The sequence below is a fragment of the Convolutriloba macropyga genome, chromosome 5 (assembly GCF_964194025.1).
Source record: "Convolutriloba macropyga chromosome 5, txConMacr16.3, whole genome shotgun sequence".
NCBI lineage: Eukaryota > Metazoa > Xenacoelomorpha > Acoela > Convolutidae > Convolutriloba > Convolutriloba macropyga.
The window spans coordinates 74,220,680-74,242,046 of NC_134472.1; the positions used below are offsets into that span (position 1 = coordinate 74,220,680).

At 36.2% G+C, this 21,367-nt stretch overlaps 1 protein-coding gene across 1 annotated transcript; it reads left to right on the forward strand.

Moving 5' to 3' along the window:
- Positions 1–1,751: 1,751 nt before the first annotated feature.
- On the forward strand, positions 1,752–19,575 carry LOC142339636 (ubiquitin carboxyl-terminal hydrolase 44-like). Its single transcript, XM_075389819.1, has 4 exons — positions 1,752–2,275; positions 6,535–6,666; positions 17,112–17,294; positions 17,689–19,575. The coding sequence occupies exons 1-4, from the start codon at positions 2,192–2,194 to the stop codon at positions 19,384–19,386; spliced, it is 2,097 nt and encodes a 698-aa protein (XP_075245934.1). The 5' UTR covers positions 1,752–2,191; the 3' UTR covers positions 19,387–19,575.
- Positions 19,576–21,367: the final 1,792 nt, after the last annotated feature.

Below are 21,367 nucleotides of genomic sequence, written 5' to 3' on the forward strand. Positions count from 1 at the left end.
CTGCATAGTTTCTAGGGGTAGTGGAATGGTTTCAACATTTTAACATCACGAATTTTAGCATTTTTTGACAAAACGTGCAAATTTTTTCAATTTTTCTGACATTTTTTCACGTCTTTCCAGAAGCAGGGGTCAGAAAACGTCCTTAAGGGTTTGGTAATAAGTTACTGAAAAAATTTCCTGTGCCATGGAATAGCTTTCATTTTTTTAATATGACAAATTGCATCAATTTTTTGATAAAATCTTCATTTTTTCAAGTTTTTTGAAAATTTGTCAGGTTTTAGTTTTCTCCAGCCTCAAGAGCCCCATAACCTCCTCTAGGGTTTTATTATAGGTTACCGCAAAGCTTCCCCATGTAATTAAACGTTTTGCAAGATTTTAATACAGGCAATTTTTAAAAAAATTTTCGCAAATTTTTCAAGTTTTTTGAATCTTTTTGTATTTTTTAAATCACTTTTATGATTATCCGGCACCCGATTCCTAGGGACCTTCTCCAAGGTTTGATAATAAACTGCCTCATAGTTTCTAGAGTTAATGAAATGGTTATCAATATTTTAATGACTCGCGCTTTATCATGTTTTATTAAAATTTAATTTTCTTCAAATTTTCGGAAAATGATTGTTCCAAGTTTATGGATCTTTATGTGCCAGTGAAACTATTTAAAGCTTGAAATAGGGATACTGGATAGTCTCTTGAGACACGACAGTGAAATGGTTTTGAAGATTTAAGTATCTTGAATTATAGCAAGATTTTGTTAAAATTTGCGGTTGTTTTTAAAATTTTTGAATGTTTGTCCTTTTCGTGAGTTGAACGATCATTTCTGGGCAACGAAGCTTGTCAAGTCTTGCAGATGGGGTTCTTGACATAACTTCAATGACAATATATAATTTTGAAGATTTTTACTGCAAAATCTCGAAGCTTTCCTTTAAATTTGAAATATTTTGAAAATTTTTAAAATGTCAGTTTTTATTTGATTTTTTTATTAACAAGGCTAGAAAACTAAAAGTTGCAGAGTAGGATCAAGCTAAAGCTAGTCTCATTAAACCGTGGCTTTGTACTGACGAAGCCAACCGCTCGCCGGTCATTTGAGAGCAATTCGCCCGACGTTAGTCGGTTATGTTAAAACTTTCAAAAGTAACCATGAGCATGCTGCAATGCCCATTCATTTCAGCTACTTATTATTTTTCTTCGATATCAAACATTTTAGAGAAAATTGATGAAAAATAGTAGTATTTTGTTTCGTTTCTTATCTCAATGAATTTTTTGATATTATAGCTTGGTTGTATAGTTACTGCCATCTGAGCTCTCGTCAATAATTTCTCATTCTCTGTTGCGCTTTTTACTTGAATTTTTCTATTATCCCTATAAAATTACCCAATTGATCCTAGTGATCCACTGGAATCCTGGTTATTAATTGCTCTAAGAAATTTTTCGCCTGATCAGGTTTTCGTCTTACCATTTGACTCTTAGTCCTCTAAAATGGGATCAACAGGTAAAACACTCTTGGGATTAAATTCTCATAGCATCACGTCCTAATGGTTTCTAAGTAAGCGATTAACCTAAACTGTTTAAGAGGCATAAATGATTGTTCCTTATGTGAGGTAGTTCAGAGATGTTGACCCCCAAAATTGCTCTGATTATAGTTTGTGTAAGTAATAAGCGGTGGGCATAGTCAATACTTAACATTATAAGTGTGTAAAAACAACATACAACTGGAGATAGGGGAGGAACTAGTTCCGTTTTAGTTTATAAATTCTGCATTAATAGTGTATTTTTTTTCAGATATGTATTTAATGAGTAGTTCCAGAGCTAGTATATCATCTTTATCATTTCCATTATCCATTGAGTCAATTGGTTGTCAATTTTGGAAACCCTACCCTAGAAAGATCTTTACCTAAATATCATACCTTTTTTATCTGTTCGAAAGTTACATTTTTTGACATTGTCAGCTCGGTTTGTCTGTGTGAACAGTTTTAGAGCAATATTTATTTTAAAATTTGTCAACGGAGGGAGTGAACGAAGTCTTAAATCTATACACGGCAATTGTGAAACTGATTGATCTGAAGGTTTGACTTCTTGAAAATTCTGCGCCGCTCTTCTCTACAAAGAGTAATTTAATAATAACATCCAGAGAATCTGGATAACGAATTCGAACTTTTAAAGAAGAGGGAGAATATTTGATTGGTGGTGAGGAATGGAGTGCAAGCATATCAACCGAGTGTGTCTTTTCCCTTTGAGAAATCAGAGCATCGTCAGTCCCAGAGAATGGAATTGTCAGGTAGAACTGAGATTACGCTTCATTATTCCACTTTTTCTAACAAAAAAGTCTGAAAACTTGTGAGAAAATACCGGTAGTATTTGCATTGAAATGGTTTGATCAGTCCTCATAAGTAAAAATGTACCACTGCAACTATTAAAAAAATGAACAAGTTTTAATTTTTCCTATCTGCCAATTGAAGCGTTTTCCATTTTTGCTTTATTACCCGGAGAATCTTTATTGCCCGCTGATTCTCGATATACAATTGACAATCAAAATATTTAACACGAATTGGTTTTAATGCAAGATTGATTTAAAAAAGTAAGTGCTCGGCCTGTGCTGGGCATGTTCAAATCTGGGAACAGTCACAGTTGTTGCTTACCATTTGTTCAATTTTCAAAATAATGAATTCCTTCGTTTTTGTAGTGAAACAAACAATCGTTATCACAACGAAAAATTGTTCATATCTTTTTGCTTCAGTCTTGCAAATGCTAATTAATTTGCAGTTGATGAAACGTGAAAAGTTATCACTTTATCACACTCAGATTCGAAATCAGGATAAAGTCATCAACTCTGAATAGGCAAGTGGTAAGCAATGCTTGTGAACATGTATACTGAACGGCAAAAGTAAGTTAGCACTCCTTTTTTTACGAAGTAAAATTTCATTTTCTGAGGCAATATTACTCCAACTTCAAATCACATTTTGCATCCATTTTTAACGCCATTTATCCCCTACATTAGTCCTCTCGCCTACCTATAAAATTCAGATAAAATGCAACGCTCACTTACCAGAAATCCCAATGTTAAGTTGATGAACTTCATCCAAATTTCACAGCAAAAAGAAAGTTGACACTAGATTACAATGTTTCTAAATCTTTTCTCTCTCTAATATTTCACACAAGTGCAAACTTAGTCACAGTTGAACAAACCTAAAAACATCATTTCTTGTGACAACTTTCTTTTTACTGTGTAATTTGGATGAAGATCATCAACTTTACTTTGTGATTTCCAGTAAATCAGCGTTGCATTTTATCTGAAAGGTAGGCGATCAATTGTGTAAACATTGTATGCAAAATGTGATGTGAAGTTATTTTGCATCAAAAACTGAATTTGATATTCAGGAGTAATATTGCATCAAAAACTGAATTTTTGCTTTGCGAAAATAGGAGTGCTAACCTCTTTTTGCCCTTCAGTATATAATATATATCGTTGACAAAATATGAACGCTCAAATCCCAATTTAGTTATTTTTCAATGGTAGACTGCTCGTTTTGAAGCGCATGTTAACATTCCGCAAGTACGTTTTTAATGGTTCCAACATTTTTTTAGAAATAGGAGATATTTATGCGATGCTTTTATGTGGAAGATTTTATACGCCTCCTAGCAAAATAAGTACCTTATGAAAGCTCTTGAAACTAAGATTTGAACGACCTACCTTTCGATTATTTTCGTTAGCAAACTAATCAGGTTATATTACCAATAATTTGCTACTGAAACTAACAATACTGTTTGGGGGACAACTTTAGGTTCATAATGATTAAAAATCAAATTATCGATTTTAAAGACTTTGACAACATGATTATTTTCAAATTACGAACATTTTTTTTAAAAAAAAATGGTGTCAGGGTTGTTTCTGTTTTGGCTTTCACTTAGTAGCCTTAATGATAGACCTCATTGGATTTCTTTAGAGGCATAAATAAATTTCATTTATTGTTTCGGTTTTTATAGCGTTTGCACTTATTGACTTTGACTCTGCCTGCTTTCAACAAACTTTTGAACGAAATATTGGAGAAACTTAGTTTTTGCCACTATATGTTGTTCTTTTTGTTGTCTTGTCACTTAGTTGCTTTAATTACAGGTCTTATTGGCTCTTTTTTGTGGCAATTTTTAGATTAATTGATGATTTAATTTCAAATCTACCTGTTATGATTTGAACACCATTAATTTTCAAAAATTTTAGTGAATTTTTAGTTGCCGGTTTTGTGATTCTGTCGTTTAATTTCACTAATACAAGATCTCATTTAATCTAATGAATCACATTTCAATTTATCTGATCTTTTCGATTTAGATCTATGTTTTAAGGACTTTGAAGCGACATGTTAGAAAAATTTAGCGAATTTTTGAATTTAGCTTTTCTGCGTCGTTGTCTTGGGCTGTCTTTAACTTTCATTAAGAACAGGTGTTTTTGGCTGTCCAATAACGCATTTTTGATTTTTCTGTTTTTTATTCTAAATCCAATTTTATGCGTTTTTACGACTTTGACACAAATTGTTCTTCATTGTTCTAACGGATTTTTGATTTTTCTGTTTTTTATTCTAAATCCAATTTTATGCGTTTTTACGACTTTGACACAAATTGTTCTTCAAGAATTTCCGGTTCAAGAATTGTTCTTCAAGAATGGATATTTCCGTTATTAATTGCTCTCAAACGAAGTTTGTAGCTATTATATTAGTCCTGTCGGTCTTTTTTATGCGATTTTTCGCTTGACCAGTTTTTCGTCTGACGCTTTTGACTTTTCGTCCTCAAAAACGGGATAAACAGGTAGCGCCCAGCGGGCATTAAGTGCTCTTAAAGCCTTTCAGCTCTGTTTCAGCTCAAACTGCTTTGGAGACTTATACTTATGGTTTGAAGGGCGGTTCTTAGAGGTTGAGACCCCCCCCCCCTGTTAACCCCCACCCCCACTATTGCCTCCACCCCCCATCGCGCTGTTGCCCCCCCCACAGTTCTCATTTATACTCTTTTCAGTCATTTGTTGAGTTATTTTAACGGTTTTGATTCCACTTGTTTTCAAAAATATGAAGTTTGATCTTTCTTGTTTGTCCGTTTTGTCCTCTTTTTTGTTTTTCTTGCACGTAGTCGCATCTATGATTGTTCCCTTGTGTCCTATGATTAGTTTTAGTTTTTTCTTGTTAATTGTTTTATTGGCTTGGACCTCATTTGATCGTTGCCTGCTTTTGTTTTTACGTTGTCTCTTAGCTGTTTATGAAAGCGGACATTCGCTTTATAATGATGGATAATTTAAAGGTTTTTAATAAATTGCAAATTGAGTTTCGTGTTTGAATGACTTGACGCATTTTATTTTTAGTCCCCTAGTATAAATAATTTTTGACGAATGTATTGTTCCTGTGCTGTCTCTTGTTGATTTTATACAAAGTTTGCTTGCGCTTTCTATACACCCACGTTGTGAATGTTTTAGAGTGACGTTTTCGAACCGTTTAACTCTGGCAACCCCATTTTCTAAAGAAAGTTAGAAAAATGGTTTTTTATAGATTGATGATTCATGTGATCTATCCCAGTTTGGCGCTTTTTTGACATTTTGCTTGAAATCTTTGGCTTTTCTTGGCGGGTTGCTGTCTTCGCTCATTTTTTTTGCTAAGTGCTTAGAAATACCAATAGCTCAGCGAATCAATCTAAAATGAACAGACTTTATATCGAAAAGCCTCATCAAAAATAAAACGAAACACAACACAGTCATTCATTGTAGTTGCCTGAAAATAATATCGTTGACTATCAAGAAGTATTGAATATCAGGAAAAAACATGATTTTCATTTGGATTCTGTAGTTTGTTTTTTGTTGTTCAAAAATCAGGGGAAAACAACAAAAATTTTCACGAAAAGAATCCATTTGACGTTTCGACCGACGACTGACGAATTTCTTGTCTTCAATCCATTAGGAATTGAATCGCTTTAATTCTGGCCTCTTTTACAATTTTTGTAGCTTTTGAACTGATCGTGCTTTGACATCATCGAATGTTGATGTTCGAATTTTCTGTGCGGCGCACAGTACCAGATTGTAGTGATCAACTCATAATTGTTTGAATTTTGATTGGTCGAGGTTTCAGAAAACTGATAAATGTACGGACGGAGAAATAAGTTTGCCAGTATTCCATTAAAAGCTGTAAGGTGAACTGCAACTCAACTTTTTTTTCGGAAAATTGGCGAACTTCTTTCTGTATTTTCTCTGTGAGTCGTTTTGAGTTTTCCGAATACCCGCTACATATCGATTGATACAAAAATTAAAGGAAGCGGTCTAAATTATCTAAACTAGTGTACCATATAAAGTTGTATTTGAAGCGTTTTCTTTGTCAGAATACTTTCTTGTTCAGGTTTATATGGGAATACTAGCGTAGACACTCACGGTTTCAGACCTTGCTTTTTCTACGCCGAAAAGTGATTTTTTTCTTAAATTAATGTGTGCTAACTTAATTTCGCCGTTCTGCATAACAGCGTTGGTTGTGCGGAAACCTTAATTATAGGTAAGGAGCTTGTGTACGTTCACAGGTAGAAGAGTGTAGTGTTACGACAGAAAGTGTGTGGGCGTGTCTGTTGTGTCCCAGTGTAGCCTGCGGAAGAAGAGTTCAGCAGCATGCTCTAAAACACTACCACAAAACCATGCACCCGCTTGCCATTGAGGTTAGTCACCCTACCCTATCCAAAAATGGATCTATTCTGTTTCGCCCCCCCCCCCCCCCAGCTTAGTGAACATAAATCTTTTATGACCCCCAGGCGCACGTGCTATTTTCTTACATAGTAACGTGCTATATAATAACGTATAATTTGTAACTGTGGGTCATAAAAAATACTGGGGGGGGGGGGCGGCAGGGGGGAAACAGAATAGATCCCCAAAAATTACGGAAACGCTAGCTTTATTATAGCTGAGTCATTTGGTTTTTGTACGTTGAAAGAGAAGAAATCATAATTTGATAACTAGATTAGGTATACTGAGTAATAAAAAGTAAATTAGCACCCTTTAGTTTTGCGAATAATATCCGTACTCTCAAATATCCCATTTATCAAAATGACGAACTCCATCACAAGTTCATTAGTAATTCACATTTCTAGATCTATTATGTTCCCCCCCCCCCCCAGCTTAGTGGGCGGGGCTTATATCTTTTACACCCCCAGGCGCACGTGCTATTTTTTGCATAGTAACGTGCTATTTAACAACATATAATTTGTAATTGAGGGGCGTAAAAAAACGGGGGGGGGGGGGGGGGGGTCAAAACAAAACATTAAAGCTTTAAATAAAAATAAAACATAGATATTTTTATGTCAAAATGACACAGCTTGCGTAGGGCAACAGTGGGGCGTAGACTTTTTCTCTACAAATTATTGGCTGAAAGTTGATTTCTTGTAAAGCATTGAACTTTTACTGTGTTAAAGGATAGTATGTTAAATTTCTAATGTTAACGCGTGACTTGATGGTAAAAGTTAATTGAATTTTACTTGGCGCAATGAATTTTTTTATAGCCGAGACGCTATTTCGAGGCTATTTTTGGTACCATAGTCATTTTAATTCGTTGTCTGTCTCGGTTTTTGTTACGGCCATTTGATCACAGGTCAACTAGTCAAAGAGTGATTTTTTTTCGGTGAATTCTGTATCCTAGCGGCTGAATTCGTGTGCTAGACGTCAATTGTTACCGCATACTGTTTGGGTGTTTTGGTCAATTGCGTGATTATTTTTTCGAGCGTACATGGCCAAGGTCACTCAATAAAATGACTTTTGCACTCAAATTAATCTAAATAGAGAATGTTAATGTGGAATTCGATAGAAGTAACCCAAGCTTGATAATTGTGAAGCTTCATTGGTTGAAATACTTAAGATTTAAAAAAGGATGATCAATTTAAAACTTTCTTACGAACGTTTTTGAACTCTGGGTTCATCGTCAGGTTATAAACAATACAAAATGCTAAAATGAAAAGCCAGAAAATAAAATGCAAATCACTAAAAATCACTTATTCAAGGAAATTTAAAACGAATTTTTACATATCTACAGTCGTATCTACAAAACTTTACATCTGAACAAATATACATTTTTGATTTGATGTAGCAGATGCATATCGACATTTTTTTTTATTAAAAACCTACATAAGTTACCTTAAACTTACATTGGTTTTTTTCAATTGTAAAGTTGAAATTTTCGTTTCTTAACGTGTCTTTCTTTCGAGTTGGAATTTCATCTCACAACTAAGCTTTCAGTGTCAATTTTCGTGTTCGGTGTTCGTCGCGCGTGTTGATGTCTGATTTCAGTGTTCTTATATAGAATGGCTCTAGTGTCATTAACTTAGATTGGTTGCCGCACTGGTCTAATATCTTCCACTGGAAAGCTGTTTTATCACCGTTACACTCAATTGTATGTATTCCCATCGGTGCGTCCGCCTTGGCATGCTCTGCAACCCTTGTGGTAATATGTTGGCATGTCTGCCCTACATAGATGGATTTGATCCATTACAAGTGAGTTCATAAACCGCGTGGGATTTGAGGTCTTTATCAAAGCTAGACTTAAGGCCAGGTAAACAGCTCTTAAGTTTCCGAGTGGTGAAAGTTTGTGTACAGGATGAATTTTTTTCAGCTTCTTTACAAATTCATTGGAGATGTTGCATCTGTACTGTAATACAAATTGTTGTTTCAGTTTTTTTGTTGTTTTACGGCTACACCCGCGTTATATGCTTTTCTTTGTTCTTTCATTCGCAGCTGGTTAATTGTATCCTTGGCAATATTCCCTACCCAATGCTTAGGATATTGATTACGTTCCCAAATGTCTTCATTTTTTGTCAATGCTTCATGGAACGCTTCCCAATTGCTGGGGGCTCGGAAGAGGCTGTGTATTGTTCCCTGTATTATGCTTTTCTTAGTTGGAGGGTGCACAGCTACGATAGTTCAGAATTGTTCCGGTATCTGATGGAAAAAGGGTGTTAGAAACTTGTTAAGTTTATGGTAACAACTTCCCGTGATAGAGAGAACAGGTCTCAGAGGGTTTTTTGTGTACTTTAGCTAATCCATACAACCCTGCCGGTTGTGCTCCAGTGGACCTTAAAGCTTCGTAAACCTTAACCGGTATCTTCCCTTTTTCCTCACATCCAAAAGTTCTTTGTTTAGTTCTTTTTCATTTTTCATTACGCAACTCTTTTCGCAACTCTTTTCAAGTTTGCTGAACTGTTCGCAATCTAATACTTTTTCCAGTTTTTCTGCATACGTGCTCTTTTTCATAACACAAAACCCTACACCCTTATCAAAAGGAACAGCAATCAGGGCGTTGTCAAGCAGATATTTTTGCACGTTTGCTAATGCTTTATCTTAAGGTGTTTCCCTGATGTTTTTTGAGTACCATTTTGCTGCCGCTTCAATTTCGAACAGTTTTTCACCTGGTACATTGTTCTCACGCAGATTCCTTATCAAACTGTCTATGTCCGCCAAGAAATGCAACTCTTTAAACTTGTCCCTTATTGGATGCTTTGGACCAAAAGCGAGCAAGTCCCTGACGAATCCCGGCAAAATGATATCATCTAGAACCACTACAGTCTTCTCATTAGATGATCTTAGAGGCTTGTCTTGCCTTTCCGAAAATTTGGCAAGTTTTGCCTTGAGTCTTTGTTCAGAACTAACTACATGGTTGCGAACTTGGTTGCGCAAAACAAAAATTACGGAGGGCAATGGGTGGTTATCTAAATTCTTAAGGAGAACTTTTCGACTAACAGCTCGCTTTTGGTCACATTTATGATGCGTGTCAGCTGCTCTGGAAATTTCCGACCTTAGCAATTTTAGTTGAAAACTATGCACCGCTTGATTCGAAAAAACATCTGTTTTAGGAACACGAAATTTCAAAAAATCCGGTATCATATCTGTGCTCAGGCAAGTTTTAAGAAAATTTATTCTGCATCTGCTACTTCCATACTTACAAACATTGTTTTCATAGTTTGGTTTCCAACAGCCTCTGTTTTGCAGAATTTTTCTCAACCAACATCTCAGCAGTTTAAGCATAGCTGAAGGTTTGTGAAAGACCTCCGGTGAGCAGACACCAAGAGATGCTATCACTTACCACTGAGCATTCGATGTTTCCTTGCCTCCCGTTGATTTGCCTCCTAATTACCAGATCTAAAATGAAGGGTAGAATACGAAGTCAGGATCTCATTTTCGAACCGATTTTTGACTCTGTTCTTGATGGTCCTCTTAAACTACGGGAATCAACGGTCTTTTTCGTCGGAGTCAAACAGTTATTCTCCCTGAGTTTGCCGGTTATGTTCAAATTCTTAGCTGGTGGACGATATTCAAATTCTTTGCTGGTGGACGAATTTTTTGTTTTATGAATGGAAGCATAATGATTAGAGCTTCAAAATTATATTCAAAAAGTTGACCAGCAAGCTCGCATTTTTGCATACGAAATGCTTGATTGAGTTATCCCAATTGATAACACAAATGTAGCAATTTAAACAAGATTTTTGTTTTGCAAACTTGGAGAACTTTTATCATTGTTCATAGAATTCGCGCGGAATCGAACTTAGCGCTTCATGCGCAAAACTGACAAACTTCAATTCAAATCTGAATTACCAGATATATTTAGGAAAATTTCAAAATGTCGTGCAATTTTCAGTATCAAATGGATTTTGTTTCAAATTGAAAAGTGAGGACATATTTTTTCCTGGTCAAACTCTGGGAAAATTTTCTCTTGGAGAAGCTTTTGTTTATTAATAGCCGCGAAGTGATGGCTGGGGCTATTATTGGCTTCCTCTTGTTTTTTTTAAAATTCAAAGAATTGGAATTTCAGTCGGCTATGTTTTTTTTTCATGATTTCTGAAGTCAAATTGGACTAGTGATTTTGGTCACGCCGAAACAGGAGGTGGAGCGGAAAAGCGAGAGGTTTTGCGGTGTGAAATTTTTTCACTCGAATTTTAATGTAGAAAGTTTCCAAAAGTTTCCATTCTTGCTAATGGTTTTTGTTTACATGCCGCATTTTGACTTTGATTTTTACTGTTTTTTTTTATTTTTTATCTGTTTTTTAAATGGTTTTCACAATCCATTCATTTGGTTTTTCCAGTCCATTCTAGGTCTAGTTTTGTGTTTAGTCAATGAAAATGCTTTTAATTGTAGTTCAGGATTTATCCTGCTATGTTTTTTTATTTCGTCGAAATTTTTGTTGCGACCATATGACGTCACAATCACTTCAAATGTGCTTTTTTGTTCTCTCTTTCATGCAACTTCAACTTAATTCACCTCCTCATTCTTTAATTGACTTCCTTTACTTTAATTCAAAAAGACAAGCTCAAGTGAGTGCGCGTCACTCTAATTGAGGGTTATTTGAGAGCATCCGATAGAAGCAGAAATAAATTAGAGATTCTTGATTAAAATACATCTCAGCATTTATTAAAAAAGTTTCTTTTTTCGTCTACTTTATTTACTATCTGTTTGCAGATCTCCGAAGCTATTGCGGCTATTTTCTGGTAATCTGCCAGCTATTTGCCAGTTTTTTTTGCCAAAATCACGCAAAATTCATAAATTTGTGTGCCATCTGCTTTATATTTTGTTCCGTTTTTGGTCTATTGACGTTGGTGAATGGATTCTTCTGAAACGAAAATACAAAGTTGAACCTAATTTATCATCAAATTGTTTCAAATGTAGTTTTTGATCGAAGTCGAAACTTTGTCTTTGTTGAAAAGTGAAGTCCAATGGAAGATAGTTCCTGCTTTTATGAGCTTTTAATTCTCAGTTGATAACTAAAACCCTGCATTTTAATTCATATTTAAAAATCGAGTGGCGGAAAAATTTCGAGAGAAGAATGCAAGTGTTTTAGTTAAAGAATTACGACTAAATTAAAGGCAAATGTGCATCTATTTTTTAAATTTATTTCTTGATTAACTACTATCAGTAATTATGGATAAAAAGATTCAGTGAAAAACAGCGATGAACGAAACTGACACTAGACGAAGACAAACATTGAAAATCCAGCCCTAGTCAGAGGCTATTTTTGCGCTGTTGAAATTTACCATTAATTTGCGCTGTTGAGTTAATGTTTGCGACCATAACTGAAAAAATATTTGTGATTTTGTTACGAATATCTCAAGGTTTAGGAATCAAGTTAAACGCTTATTTCCTGATTTCCTCGAAAAATAGCAGGACAGCTTCAACTTGTAAAAACAGTTTCATTTAAAAGTTTTCTGAATCTTCAGAAAAGAATCTGAATTTGGTGCAATTTCATCGAATGTCGTTTAAGACTAAATTCACTTTTTGAAAAAAATTTTATGGCTGCGAAGCTGTAAGCTAATGGTAGCTATACTGCGATAGTCGTTTACGTTCGTTTTCTGTTTTTACATTTTTCTCACTGAGGAAATTTGTCTATCTTTTCATTATTATCTTTACTACCTTTAGTGCGTGTCATAAGCTGTGAGTTTTGTCCTATCAGCTCTGACCTCGATTGTCTGTTTTAATCACAAATGACTTCCCTCACTCCTAATGAATTTTATTTCTACTTTTAAGTTAATTGGAAGTTACTTCAAACCCTTTTGACGTCATTAAAGGACTCCTAAGATTAATTATGGTGAAGCGAGATAAGCGATTTGAAGTTTAAAAATGTAAAATTTTATTTTTAATAGTTTGTATAGATTGATTGCATCGGCAACTCCATCTGAGCTCTTCTTCTGTTTCCATTCTAATGCAACTGAGATGTTTCGCTGTTGTTTTTGGCAAAATACAGGCTAGTAATCTGTTAATTGGCTGATTATTGCATCTGAGGTTTTCATTAACCATTTTTCAATGATATCAATTTGCAACTTTACTACACCCATCGCATTCAATTTGGCCACTATCTTTTTATGGGAATATCTAACCCCTCTGAATTGTTTATTCTTAAAGAAGGTTCTCCAATCTGTGATCAAGGAAAGGCTTGGCCCAATTGTCGAGAGAAGTCAGGTGTTTTTACTATAGTAGATTTTGCCCCTGTAAATCCGGTTCCATTGAGAGTTAACGTGAGCAATGGGAAATACTGCTGGCTTGCTTTATTGGCTCGAGCACAGAACGTGTTCTGTTTGGCAATAATAAGAGGGAGTTGGTTGGAAAATATATTAAAGCAGAGTCAGTTAAGAGGGGGCAAGTTACTAATCCAGATTTTACCCGGATTCTCCTATTTCAGCTGTGGTCCAAAGCTTAGTTTGACTCTTAGCCCACCAAACCACAATGTTCTCCAAGGGTTTAAGCTGAAGGGTTCCCGGCTAGCATTGCTTTAGCTTCATTAGCCACGCTCTAACCGCAAATAATTGTTCAACATTTGGGAGTGTTGTGGGTAATGTCCTACTTTGTCCCTATGTTTGGAAAGAAAGTATAATTCATGCACTACTGAAAAAGGCGAAACTTATCAATAGTTTGAGTGCTGAAAACTGTTTACCAGTGTAGGCTAATGATCAATATAATGATCCGAAATTGCGATTCATTAATGCAGCGTTTGTTAGGGCTATGAAATTTTATACACGGTGGTACATTTCAATTAGAGGTCGAAGTTGTCTACAAAATAACTGATTGGCAAATTATGGGTTGGTTTTTGCATGAGAATGTTTTAAATTTCTTTTATCGTTATTTGGTTCTAAAGACGTTTTTGTAAGTTAATTTTGTATTTTTTAACTTTCAAAGAGGTTTGATTATTTTTTGTATGATGGTTTTTAATAGCCGCAAAGCGATAGCTGAGGCTATTATTGGCCTGCTCTTGGTTTTTTACAATTCAAAGAATTTGAATTGTATTGGGGCGCTGTTTTTTTCTGTTCACCCATTTTCATGATATTTGAAGTCTAATTAAAGTGATGGTTTTTATCACGCCAAAACTGAGTGAAGCGGATTAAAAAGAGTGTTTTTGCGGATTAAAAATTTTTTGCTCTAATTTTGAAGTGGAGTGAGAAAAGGTGTTTGAACAAAAAAATCGATTTCTCGCTAGTGGTTTTTTGTTCACTTGAGGAATTGTTGTTTGCTATTTTTTCAATTTTTTTTCTAATTTTTTCTAAATGGTTTTCCTAATCCGATTATTGTCCATTTTAGGTCTAGTTTTTTTATTTCAATAAAAAATCTTTCAATGTATGTCAGGATTTTTATGTCAATACAAAATCTTTCAAATGTATGTCAGGATTTTTATGTCAATAAAAAATCTTTCAAATGTATGTCAGGATGTGTCCTGCTATGTTTAGTTGCTCTTGAACGAAGTTCATATCAATTATTGTAAACGTGTCTTTTTTATGCAAATTTTTCGCTTGACAATTTTGCGCTTTTCTTCTAGAACATTCTTTGACTTCTCAAGTGACTTTTTCATGCTTTCGTTCTTCATTTTTGAGTGATCTCTACTGCTCTCACCCCGAAATAAAGCTTGTTGCTAATATAAAATCGGTTGCAGCATAGCAGTGGTAGGAGATTCGTAGCGCAGTGGTTAGTGCGTGTGGTTGTGGATCGGGAGGTCAGTGGTTCGAATCCTGGCGGGGGAAAGGTTTTTTGCACCCATAAAGAAAAGTTGATCTAGGCTGCTGTACCTGAATTAAATTGCCTCGCCTGTCGTTCAAGAGCAATTCTTCCGTCGGTTTATGTTTTTATTTCGTCGTCTAGATTTCTGTTACGACCATATGATGCCACAATCACTTCAAATCTGCTTTTTGTTCATTTGCTCATGCAATTTTTTATATTAAACGCGTGAGCTCTAAAATTGGACAAAATTTTTTATAAGTTTAAGGGGCCTCACGAAGCGCATGTTTAAGAGCCGCATTGAGCAGCATGGTTAAGCGAACATATCGAGAGAAGTCAATGACCTAAAAGGCTCAAAGTAGATGGGTGAGGAACGAACATAAGACAAGACTGTCGGTCAGGTGCAGTTACCACGAGGCTAAGAGGGCTTGAAATTATGATCGCCCAGAGGGAGGATTCACTGTCCTGGGTACTACGTGTTTTTAAATGCTTCCGAACTAATTTTGAATTTCTTATTGTAAACGTGTGTTTTTCTGCAAAGTTTTAGTTTTGCAGGTTCTGCGCTATTCTAGGACACTCTTAGCTTTCAACTAAGTTTTTCACGCTCTACTGTTTTTATTTTTGTGTGATCTCAAATGCTCTCAATCTGAAATATATTCATTTATACGATAAATGCGATTGTGAGAACCGGTGGTATGTAATCGTTATAGTGCAGTTGGTTAGAAGGAGGACTGCTATTCTGAGGGTCGAAGGTTCGAACCCGAGTCGAATACCCTCCCTTTCGTAGACATGAAAATTCGTAAGAGCCGCATTGAATAGCATGATTAAGCGAACATACCCAGAGAAGTCAACGACATAAAAGGCGCAATGTAGACGTGAGATCCGAAGCCGGAACAAAAGACTGTTAGTCAGGAGCAGTCGCCACGAGGCTATGAGGGCTTGAAAGTATTCTCGCCCAGAAAGAGGATTTACTGCTTTTTCTATTGCTCCCGAACGACGTTTGAAGTATTTAAAGGAAATGTGTGTGTTGCAAAGTTTTGCTTTACAGATTCTGCGCTAGATTGATGTTTGCGTAATCTGGGATGCTCTCAATCTGAATTATGTGTTTTGATAAGATAAAAGAGATTTTGAGAAACATGGTTTGTTGTGGCTATAGCGCAGCTCGTATGTTGGAGGACTTCTAATCTAAAGTTTGAAGTATTTTTCTATAACCATTATCCATAAAGTTGCTATGAAACTAATTTTTGAGCTGTTTGTCGTATTGTCTAATCTTCCTTTTTAGTAAGTTTCAGTCGCAATTGAGCACAAGGGTCAACAGCGCTCCTATCGTAACATGTTTTAGGGTCCTTAATCATGCAACCTAGCGTAATAAATGCGTTTTGAGACGCGCTTTACCATCATTTTTAAGCTCCTAAAATGCCCATTTTTTGCGCTGATTAAGCATGCGCTATAGCAAAAACAAGCAAGTCACAAACGCCGTTGTTCAGAAATTTGCTGTGGAAAGAGCAAAAGACAACTGCAATACGCATAGATAGCTGAATTGGTGAGATCTATGGCTGTTAAACGAGGGGCATGGGTTGGAGCCCGAGTGAGAAACAGAATTCTTTACTTCTTTCAAACCTTTTGTTCGTGTAAATTATTTTCTTGTTATGGTTTTGCGGGCCTGTTAGTTTTAACTGAATTGACTGCGTGACGTCATTTTTCACTCGTATTAGAGAGAGTTATTTGTTCATTCGCGTAATTACGTTTTTAGTCACAACGTGACTTACCTCACTCTCAAAAATGACTTCCTCACTTTGATATTAACTTTTCTTTACTTCAATTCAAAGAGTACGTGTCACTGTAATCGAAGGGTAATTGAGGACAGTTAATAGAAGCAGCAGTAAGTTAAACAGGTTCCTAATCAAAATATAACGTTTCAGTTTTTAATGAAAAGTAGTTTCTATTTTGGTGTCTTTCTTTCACAATCTTTTGAGACTACAGATCTACGAAGCTGTTGCAGCTATTTTCTGGCGATCTACCAGCGATGTTTTTATTTTTCCTGTTTTTTGTTTGTTCAAATCGAATAATAATAAAATAAATAGTTCGTTTAGTTCAGTGAGTAGTAGACTGGCGGCGGGTCAGATTTTTCTTGGAGTTATTTCCGGAGTCTGTGGTTATGTTTTCCTTATATGAGTACAACTTTTTAATCGAAATATTGGGCAGTGGGGGTAATTGAATTCGTAGCCGTTTGAATTTTGCAATTCAGTGTGAGTGCTGTCTTTAAACAGTTTTTTCGTGCCTGAATTTGATTGTTTTCGGCACAGCTGTCCACTCCTCTCGGTCTCGCATCAGCTGATTTGCTCTCTCAATTTCACACTTCGTCAGCCGAGTTTTTGGATTTAAAATGTCAACTTCATTGCGTTTTTGCTCTTTGTTTTCAGTTCAACTTCTGTTCAACTTAAAATAGCACTTAAATATTTCAAAGATATTTTTCACCCTCAATCCTGACCGAACTATGATCAGAAAATTTCCTGAATGTCCTTCATAGTGACGGTTTTAAAATCCTGTGACATCCTGTTAAAAAATGTTAGCCGAGATTAAACGATTTTGTGTTCCAGGAACTACTTGGAAATTCAATGTAAATGAATAAAGATGAGCTGCTGTTTAGGTGAACGACCGTTTCGTGTTCTGCTACGGCTGTGACGACTATGTGTTGAACGACAATGCAGCCGGTGATTTGAAGATCATCCGGGGCATTTTGGAGTCCCAGCAGACGCAGCTGTTCGCAGTTTGCGAAACCCGTTCAGGGAGGGTCCTCCGATCAGTGCAGCCAAGTCGCTCGGAAATCAAGGTAAGTTTAGTCATTCAGTTGAAAATACTCAATTTTTCTTGATATCGCTCTTAATAGTAATGAAATACATTCACCTGTCTGTTATCTAATGTTCATAATAAATTTCGACTATTAAAGAAATTGTGGTCTCAAAACGGAACAAAGTTTTGAACATTTAGCGAAATGTCTGAAAGTCGCGGTAATAACAAATTTAGTGTTCGAAATTAAAAATTTTCTTTCGAAAGGAGCCCATTTATTCAAGATTGATCAGTTAACTTAAGTGTTTTTTACGTCAAGTGTTTTTTCTACACATATAGGCGCTTTTTGCGCTTTGGATTAGGAACCATGGATCGTAATATTCCAAACTGATTTTTCACAAATATTTTCGAGTGTGATTAAATTCAGAACATTCTAGGGCCAAAAGAAGAAAATCAAAGAAGAGGACAAAATGCTGAATGCCTTAAGACAATGGAGGGTATCTTCAATTCAGAGGTACTACTACATGTGGAAAGAAAGTACTACATTCCAGAAACACAAACGGAAACTAGAGAAACTCAATAGGAATATTCCAGTATCCCCAAGTGGCCGATTAGCCGAACTGCTCAAGTCGAAAAAGAGGAAAAATTTGACCAAGGATGTGGAACCGAAACCTGAAAACGATTCAACGTCTGATGAGACATCTTCAGTAAACAAAGTAGAAGACGTAGATTCAGGCGTAGAATCTGTTCAAGAACCGGTAAAGAAGAGACCGAAAATAGCTTTAACACCTGGAATCCTGGGATTGCGAAATTTGGGGAATACTTGCTACCTTAATTCCGTACTTCAAGTCTTAGGACACCTTCTGCCATTCACTGAGTTTTTCCTTCGTCTCAATATATCCGGATTCTCTTCGCCACCGGTTTCGCCGACTCCTTTGAATAAATACGATGGGTTATCCGAAAGCCCGCTGACGATTGAACTGGAATCAGAGCTCTCTCGTCTTACCCAAGAAACGGAAGAATCGATATGTTCTGACAGCGCTGCTTCTAGTATAGCGCGTCGAAGAATCAAGCGAATGTCAACTTCAGAATGTTATCAGTTAGTGAGTCGTAAAACGTGCAATGGGCTTGAAGGTGGTTCTACTTCGTTAGCGGCAGCTATACGTCACAGCATGCCTCCGCCTGTAATCGACTCATCTTTAGATACGTCAGAGACCTGTTCCGAAATTGACGACGAAAGCAGTGATGTGGTTTTATCTGAAGAGTTACATGCCTTACTTAGAGTTATGTGGGCGGGTAAACATCACTTAGTAGCACCCTTTGGGTTGTTACACAGTGTGTGGAAAACCATTCCATTTTTGAGAGGTCATGCTCAACAAGACGCTCAGGAGTTTCTTCAAGTGTTCCTTGATCGAATAGAAAGAGAATTAATAGGGTATTCACCACATGCGAAACTTAGAATTGATAACCTGTTTTATGGAGAGATCGCTAGCAAAGTTAGCTGTCTAAAATGCAACTCTGAAAGAAAAGTTCTAGAAAGATTCTCAGATTTGCCGCTAGAGTTCCCAGAACGATTCCAAAGCAGTAGATGTTCTAAAATGGACACTTGTAACGTCTACGAAATGTTGGCGAATTTTACCAACACAGAGGACTTGGGCCGGGTGTACAATTGTGAGGTGTGCAAATCGAACCAAAGATTACGAAGAAAACAAATTTTGACGGATGCTCAGAAACGTCTCATATTTTCCAAGCTGCCAATGGTGCTCACCGTTCACTTCAAGAGGTTCCGGTGGTTCGGCAGAACTGGGCGAGGGAAGATAAACACGCATGTTGATTTCCCATTCGAATTGGACCTGTCGGAGTATATGGGTAAAGACAGCAAGGAATCGGCTTTGTATTCATTACAAGCGGTTGTGAGACACCACGGAAGCGGCTTCAGGTCCGGACATTATACTGCCTACTGTTGGAACCACACTTCTCAGTTCTGGGTTCACTTTAACGATGCAAAACCCGAGCGATGCACGGAAGAAGATATCAAACAATCTCAAGCCTACATTCTGTTCTACGTGAAAAAGACACTCGACTCCAAAAGACTCGGAGCCAAGATCCTCAACATAGTTGAAAACTCAAACTGATATTACACGATCGCCATTTGAACAATGAGTAATGATGGTGATTAGAATTTGCTTTGATGTGATTTTATCGTCCGAATTGTGTGCTTTATTTTATGTCAGGTGGTGTTGAAAGATGTTTTAAAAATATTTTTGTCTGATAGTTTCTCGTACTCATTTAGTTTCTGTATTCAATTCATTTTCTCCTCTTTATATATTCTTATAATACATTCAAAATGTTTTTAAAAAGATCTCATACTCAGTTTTAGCTTACAATGTGGAAGCGTAAATTTTACAAAACTACTGAGCTTCTTGTATGAGTCAGAAAATTTTTAGTTCTCTCAAACAAAATTGTATTAGTCCCGAGGGTCAAACAAACAAGCAATTATATTAGTCCCGAGGGTCAAACAAACAAGCAATTATATTAGTCCCGAGGGTCTTTTTTGTCCGATTTTTTACCGATATTTATCTGATCTTTTTTTCTGGCCAGCACGACTTTTCATGACTTCTTGGCTTGAGAAAGCGGATGAGATGCTAAAGCCCTTGAACATACATTTGCTGAGCAGTTTTCTGAGAGCCTTTTTAGTCTCCAAGTATGGGATTTCTGAACGTGCTGAGGACATAAGTTCATGGCGTGAAGTACGATTTCTAATTTCTCTCGAACGGAATTTGAAGCAAGTAATGTAAACGTGCCTGTCTTTTTGTATGTAAAATTTCTACTCGATCGCTTTTGGGCTTTTGTTGTGTAAACGTGCCTGTCTTTTTGTATGTAAAATTTCTACTCGATCGTTTTTGGGCTTTTGTGGGTTAAACGTGCCTGTCTTTTTGTATGTAAAGATTCGACTCTATCGTTTTTGGGCTTTTGTGGTGTAAACGTGCCTGTATTTTTGTATGTAAAATTTCTACTCTATCGTTTTTGGGCTTTTGTGGTGTAAACGTGCCTGTCTTTTTGTATGTAAAATTTCTACTCGATCGTTTTTGCGCTTTTGTTCTGTAAACGTGTCTGTCTTTTTGTATGTAAAATTTCTACTCGATAGTTTTTGGACTTCTGTGGTGTAAACGTGCCTGTCTTTTTATGTAAAATTTCTACTCTATCGTTTTTGGGCTTTTGTGGTGTAAACGTGCCTGTCTTTTTGTATGTAAAATTTCTACTCGATTGTTTTTGCGCTTTTGTTCTGTAAACGTACCTGTCTTTTTGTATGTAAAATTTCTACTCTATCGTTTTAGGGCTTTTGTGGTGTAAACGTGCCTGTCTTTTTGTATGTAAAATTTCTACTCGATCGTTTTTGGGCTTTTGTGGGTTAAACGTGCCTGTCTTTTTATGTAAAATTTCGACTCTATCGTTTTTGGGCTTTTGTGGTGTAAACGTGCCTGTCTTTTTGTATGTAAAATTTCTACTCTATCGTTTTTGGGCTTTTGTGGTGTAAACGTGCCTGTCTTTTTGTATGTAAAATTTCTACTCGATCGTTTTTGCGCTTTTGTTCTGTAAACGTGTCTGTCTTTTTGTATGTAAAATTTCTACTCGATCGTTTTTGCACTTTTGTGGTGTAAACGTGCCTGTCTTTTTATGTAAAATTTCTACTCTATCGTTTTTGGGCTTTTGTGGTGTAAACGTGCCTGTCTTTTTGTATGTAAAATTTCTACTCGATTGTTTTTGCGCTTTTGTTCTGTAAACGTACCTGTCTTTTTGTATGTAAAATTTCTACTCTATCGTTTTAGGGCTTTTGTGGTGTAAACGTGCCTGTCTTTTTGTATGTAAAATTTCTACTCGATCGTTTTTGGGCTTTTGTGGGTTAAACGTGCCTGTCTTTATATGTAAAATTTCGACTCTATCGCTTTTGGGCTTTTGTGGTGTAAACGTGCCTGTCTTTTTGTATGTAAAATTTCTACTCTATCGTTTTTGGGCTTTTGTGGTGTAAACGTGCCTGTCTTTTTGTATGTAAAATTTCTACTCGATCGTTTTTGCGCTTTTGTTCTGTAAACGTGTCTGTCTTTTTGTATGTAA